This window comes from Coregonus lavaretus (assembly GCF_964263955.1).
Source record: "Coregonus lavaretus genome assembly, chromosome: 28".
Taxonomy (NCBI): domain Eukaryota; kingdom Metazoa; phylum Chordata; class Actinopteri; order Salmoniformes; family Salmonidae; genus Coregonus; species Coregonus lavaretus.
In genome coordinates this window covers 15568859-15575407 of record NC_140015.1, presented here as the reverse complement: position 1 = coordinate 15575407, position 6549 = coordinate 15568859, and the positions used below count along the sequence as shown (strand labels likewise).

The following is a 6549-nucleotide window of genomic DNA, read 5'->3' as shown; positions in this document are numbered from 1 at the left end:
TGTTCACGTATTTGTGTGTGTGCAGTTGGAGCAGGTCAAATCTATAACTAGAGCAGGGTTGCTGCTAGGCAAGGGGGAGGAGAGACGAAAATCAGTGAAGCTTTCACTCAGCTTCAGATAGGGTACATCAACTTTGTCACCACGTGCCCTCTCCATTTTATTTATGCTTGCTGTCTAAATTGAACTTTTCTCAAAATCAGCCAATCATTTACTTGAATGCACGCTTGTGTAGCTCAGCATGCATGCAAAAATCCTCCATCGCCCCTCCTATTACCAAGAATGCAATCTTTATTTTTCACCTCTGGGTTTTCCGCGAATAATTTTAATTTACGCATGCAATTATGAGTGAGATCCATTATTCAGCCACCTATCGCCACAGCGTGCGTTGCCATACAACTATGCATGAGCCCTATCCAGTCTTAATTACTTTGACATGGCAGCAGCCTTCTCTCACTCCTTGGAGCGGTCAGTGTTTTGGAGTAGTGAATTCCATGTTGTTCAATTAGTAATTTAAGTTAAAAATATATATATATTTCAAAGTAACTTTAGTTAAGCAAAATATATTTTTCTTAAGGTTGCTTAAGTTTAGCTTAACTTCTTACACTGTGAATTAATTGGTAGCTTGGTTACCTATATTTTCAGAGTAGTTTCCCCAACACTAGTTGTGGTGCATGCGTTTACCCCTATGCAATAGAATGTCAGGGTGCATTACTCTGGTCATTTTAAAAAGTCAAGTTATTCTGCCCAAGCATGCTCAAGGGTCTAAGCAAACCTCATTCAAAGAGAAAAAATGCTGTAGATAAAATCAAAGGAAAAAGTCACACCATTTCTGCTTTCTATGACGTCAGTCACATCCAACTCTGATCCCTACTCAATAGACAGCTGCGCACACAGTCCCCTGTCAAACTCTTCTCACAGTCTTTCTTTCCCTGTGTGTGTGTGTGTCTGTGTACACCACACGTGTGCCGGACGGGTCCTGCCCTCCCTCTCCCCAGGGGGTGGGTGACCTGGGGTGCTCTTGGTTCCGTCCGTCTGGCCGCCGCTTCTATATATTAATGAACTTGTCAGTCATCATTGCGTTATCACTCGCCCATCTTCCTGTCTTGGTCCCTTCTGTCACCTTCCTTGATAGTCGCATCCTCAGGCCGTTCTCATGGGGATCTTTATTTCTAAATCTCATACATACGTTGTATAGGCGGACATACCCAGCCCGGTTGTAGTATTTTTGAACATTCTGCTATATGTGGTTCACAAGTGTACACAGAGAGTGTATCCTGTATGTTCTCATGCTATTTCACCCAAAAGACATGAGGTACATTCTGAAAGGATATTATGTGTTTTGTGTGAAAAGGACAGATCTTTGTATCATGTACTGCAACAAGTTTGACATATTCACGACAGACCCCCTACAAACAATTATTCAAACAATGCTCTGAGCTGATTTCCCAGGCTGCCTGGATTATCACAGCTGGAAAAACAGTTTGTGGTTTGGGCTCATGCTTTTCCCAGACTGCACCAAGCCACCTGCTCCGTCCACAAATACAGCCCAACCTTACCACAGCCACAGGATGGCCATGGAGCCCTAACAACCATCCAGCCCAGCAGCACACTTTCCCATTCACACACATAGTAACTTACTGAACTTTCACTGGCATTACTGTAACAGACCCACAGGGAGGTTGTCTCAGCAACACCCACAGAAACAATAATTAAACCACAGGATCCCACAACAATACATGTTAGCTGCAGGCGTGCCCTGTATCATCCTTGAAACCATTCTTCAATGGGAACCTGTTTGCTCCCTGGAATCATACCGAAGTATTTTTTTGTTTATAGCTTTGAGAATATTAATCCAACATTTTTGTTTAGAATAGAAGGTGCAATTTACAGTAATAATACAAAAATAGATCACTTTTAGCCATGTTAGTTTCAACCTAATGCATTAACAATTTATTACACTTTCTCTGGCTGACAATGATATACACAGAGGCTGTAAACTTGTTTTATGACAGATGATTTGGAGCCTCAATTAACAAGCTTATAGCACTGTCCAATGATTGTTCTACTCCTCTTGTGTTGCTTAGTAGCCAATATTTAGTTGCCTTGGAATCGTTTGTTAATTACTACTCCTGATTGCTCCTTTGATAGTGTGTATTCTTAGTATTTATCACAAGGTAAGAAACAGGTGGATCATGATAGCCTATCTACTTCCAACTGGGAATACCGCTTTTGGTGCCCTGGCTTTTTTTAGCTAGGGACTCTAAAATAAAATCAACGTGCTATTGTATTCTTCAATAAAGCACATGGGTTAGGTCATAACTGTTACATAGTGGTGGCACCCAAACGACCCACTGCCATCCTGTTTGAGTGGCCTGCCTGTTGCATAATCCCAAAGTACATAGCCTCAAATTGCCTACGACTCTAGCAATGGCAGTTACACACTGTGCATGTGTTTTGTTATTGCTGAACTACGAATCAAAATTATTTCTCTACGGACCTTCACACTACTCTACTACTAAACACATATTCCAATGATGAACTGTTTCTAACTCTCGACATCTCAAATCTCAAGGTTATTGATGTGTACATGTCGGTGGAAAGGAAATGCCCTGGAAGTAACACCCAGACTATGCTGTTATTCATATCTTGATTGACATTAGTTTGTTTGTTTTGGTTGGTTCACCCGTGGGAATTCAGGCGCACATAAAAGGGCTTGTTGGCAGATTTTATAAGATATTTTATGATGTCTATTAAAAAAAAGTATTTTCTGTTGTGGTTTCAGTAAGTAGGCCTATTAGTCAAATGATATCTGACACCTGCACTAATCCATCATTTCCATAGATTCAAATTAGAGATAGAATGGATTGTTACAGTTTGAGTAACCTAGGATCAATTCACGAACACAAACAAATAGCAAAAAAACCTAACTGCTGGGAACTGCAATTACTGGAATCCATTGTATTCGTTTGTTTTTCTATCAGTTCCTTTTACATTCATGGGAAAGGGATACTTTTCTCAGGATACACTGTAATGCACAGGAATTATATCATACACAGTAATGACTGAGGCAATGGTCCTAGGGTTCAATAAGGGTTAACAGTTCATGGCATAAAAGTACAAAGATTGGTGTATTTCCACAGAATTTTTGTGTTTATAGTGAATGAGAACAATAGTTGAGGGGAGCAGTCCTTTTGCTGGCTTCCTGTAATTGAGGAGATTTTTCTAGCAAATCAGGAGCAGGTGTGACTCCTTACAGTAGCTTACTGTACATACTCTCAACTGTAACTTGAACTAAAAGATCTGGTCTATATTCAGCCTTATTTCACAGACATATTAGCAAGACAGAAAATAATGTTTAAAAGGATGTTTACCCTTACCCTCATCCCTTACCCAAAATAGTATTTGGTAAATAAACAAGCATTTGGTAAATAAATCTGTCCCTGTTCACTGCAGTTTTAGAATGACTGAAACTGTTGGAGACTGAGACTGGGAGTGAACACAAGTGATGGGAGCAGCGCCTCCATCGTCTTCATTGAGTAATGTGTTTACATATATTCCCAACTCTTCCGCTCCGAGCAACACCTGCCTCCTTGTTTCTGCCTCAGGCAAACAGGAGTTGACAACTAGGGTCATAATACTGTGGATAACATCCGTCTTTAGAATTAGTATTGCTCTTGACTAAATATATTTAGCATTCTCCAAATACTGAGGGCACTGGCACACAACTGTTTGTGTATGATTGAGTTTTCTTCGATTGGTTGTTCCAGGAAAATGAGCATATATGTTTCCTTTTCTATCTACCTTGATTTGAAGAATATTTTAGTTAAAAACATTTGACATGAATTCTGTAAACATGGGAGAAAACTAAAGGGAAAGAAGCTGCTACGTGTTTTTTCTGACGGCTGTGCGCGTGCAGCAGGCCACCACCTAAAATTTTTAGAAAAATAATTTGTTCCGATTTGTGGAAGGCATATCATGTCTTTTACTTCCACTTTTTGTAATACACTTGAGGTTGTCAGTACTAAGTCAGCAAAGAGCTTCTCAACAGCTTCCTAGAAAAAAAATATTTATTTTATTTATTTAAATAAGAGTGGTGTTAGTGTACAATTGCTTGCACAGGCAAACAAAGAAAATGTGATCTACTTAAAATACAGTGCCATTGTCAGTACACAAAAAACAAGCCAACATCAGGTTTGTCTAGCAGTCTTCTGGGTTACCTGAACAGTTCTGAGCAGTATACAGTGTTCCAATAACCACACCGGGGTCAAGGAGCAGCAAGTCACTGGTCCGTTTGATGTGTCTGTTTTAATTTGTTCCCTCACCGCCTTTTCTCTGACCATATTGTCCTGCGGTTTTATGACAGGTGTAGCTTTGATACATTAGAATAATGACTTTGTCCTTTAATGAGCGAAGAGAATACATTGAAAGTACACCAAGCCTGGTATTTTCATCAATTTGCCTTGTCCATTTTCCAAATGTATATCTAATGACATGTAGATACACAGTGCGCTCTCCACCCGCACCCACAGGAGCCAAAATGGCTGTCCATGGTATCTCTACCACTTATGAGAAGCTGAATTCTGGATGCCTTGAGAGTGTTGTGTGTGTGAATATAAAGACAATTCCCAGGATCCTGCTGGGTAGACACAGCAGCACATACTGTAGATCTTCCTCCCCCTGGACTTCTGTTACATCCTAACCTTTCATAGAAACATGTTGCTGATCCTGCAGCATCATACCTCCGACATCTCACTCCTCACAGGGATGTGTAAATCCAGGGTGTGGTGGCAGAAGCGGTAGAGCACGGACCAGCTGGCCTTCTGCTTGATGAAGAGTCTTAGCTTGTCCCTGAAGGTCTCCCCCAGGAAGCTGTAGATGATGGGGTTGAGGCAGCTGTTGGAGAAGGCGGCCAGGTTGACGATGTGGCCCGTCAGCGGGTAGTCGTGCCACAGGTGGCCGCTGAAGGTGCTGCGCTGGGCCGGGTCGTCCGTGCCATGTAGCAGCTGGATGCTGATGAAGACGCTCTCAGGCAGCCAGCAGATGAAAAACACCAGCACCACCACCACGATCATCCTCAGGGCCTTCTGTCTGCGAGGCCACAGGCCCCGGTGCTTCTGTGCCCGCATCAAGATACGCACAATCAGCGAGTAGCACAAGCCGATGACGGAGAAGGGCACCAGGAAGCCGATGGTCACCTCTAACCACTGGATCTCAAAGACATTAGCGAAGCAGAAGTGCACCTCGCCGCGGTGCTGGGTCTGGACGATGGTGAAGGGGAGCAGCGTAGCCAGGATGGAGGCCATCCAGATGAGGCTGCAGCTGAGCTTGGCGTGCTGCATGGTCCTCAGAGGACTACTGCTCATGGAGCTAGCCAGAGCCACGTAGCGGTCAAAGCTCATCCATGTTAGGAAAAAGATGCTGCTATACATGTTGACCTGTAGGAATAAGGACATGAAGGTGCACAGAACAGCGTACTCATAGTACTTCTCGTTGAGGTTGAAGACCTCGATGAGGGAGTCTGCCACCAGGATGAGGTCTGCAACCGCCAGGTTGACAAAGTAGAGGTCAGGGATGGTCATCTTCTCCCTGTGGTTGAGGTTGACCACCAGGATGAGGATATTCCCAATGAAGCCGATGGGAAAGAGGAGGATGGTGTAGAGGCAGGAGAGGAAGAGGCCGATGGTGTAGAACTGATAGGTGTCTGGGTTCTCAGATGCGTCCGTTGCGTTGTAGTCGAATGAGGTGTTTAGTTGCTCCGTACCGTTTACATATATCTGAACCAGAGAGGTGGTCTGCACTTCCATACTGCCTGTGTCTTTGCTTTGAAGGTCCTGAATAATAGGTGATATAGCCTACATACTTAAATCGTGTCAGTGCCCGATTCTCTGTCTCAAAAGGGTCTCTCATCTATGCCTTATTTGCATGCTGACAGAAGTCAGTTCTTATAAATATATACATAGTTTAAGGGTTGTCTGACCCCATGTTGATATCAAGGTTTGCCTAGCAATAGATGACAGAGGGTACAGACACAGAGCAGCACCTCCATGTTTTGATATCCCCCCTTCTTATCTGCAAAGGATTTTAGGGATTACATGATCCATGTGGTCCAACCTAAGGGCCTACATATACTTAGGGACTTTGCTTCTTTCTCTTTTTTTGAGCCGTTTGTTTTTCACAAGTTCTGATTCCAGTGCTGGCTTGTCTCATCCAGTCCATGTGCATGTTTATTCACCCAACCTCAGCCTGTGACGCTATTGCTGTGACACCTGAGCTGTGGAGAGGACAGAAGAGAAAAGTCATTACTTGAAGGAAGGATTAGGTGCTCAGCAGCCTTTGGCCAAATGACATATGTCTGATTGCGTGTCTAGTGACTGAGCACATATCAAACTCCTAAGGACCTGTGGTTTCATCTCAGGTAAAATTATTTACTGGTATCGAACTGTTTACACAGCAATCAATCATATTTAATGGTTGAACTCAACAGTTTGTCTCTACTAATTCCGAGATGAGACAAAGTTCATTGGTGGTTACCCAAGGACATTAAAATGC

General features: G+C 42.9%; 1 protein-coding gene across 1 annotated transcript; it reads right to left on the bottom strand.

Annotated features, from left to right (window-relative positions):
* Positions 1–4733: 4733 nt before the first annotated feature.
* On the bottom strand, positions 4734–5831 carry LOC311104360 (G-protein coupled estrogen receptor 1; the record flags this gene model as incomplete). The annotated part of the gene is made up of 1 exon (XM_084146175.1): positions 4734–5831. Exon 1 carries the CDS (start codon positions 5802–5804, stop codon positions 4734–4736), a length of 1071 nt encoding a protein of 356 aa, XP_084002301.1. The 5' UTR covers positions 5805–5831.
* Positions 5832–6549: the final 718 nt, after the last annotated feature.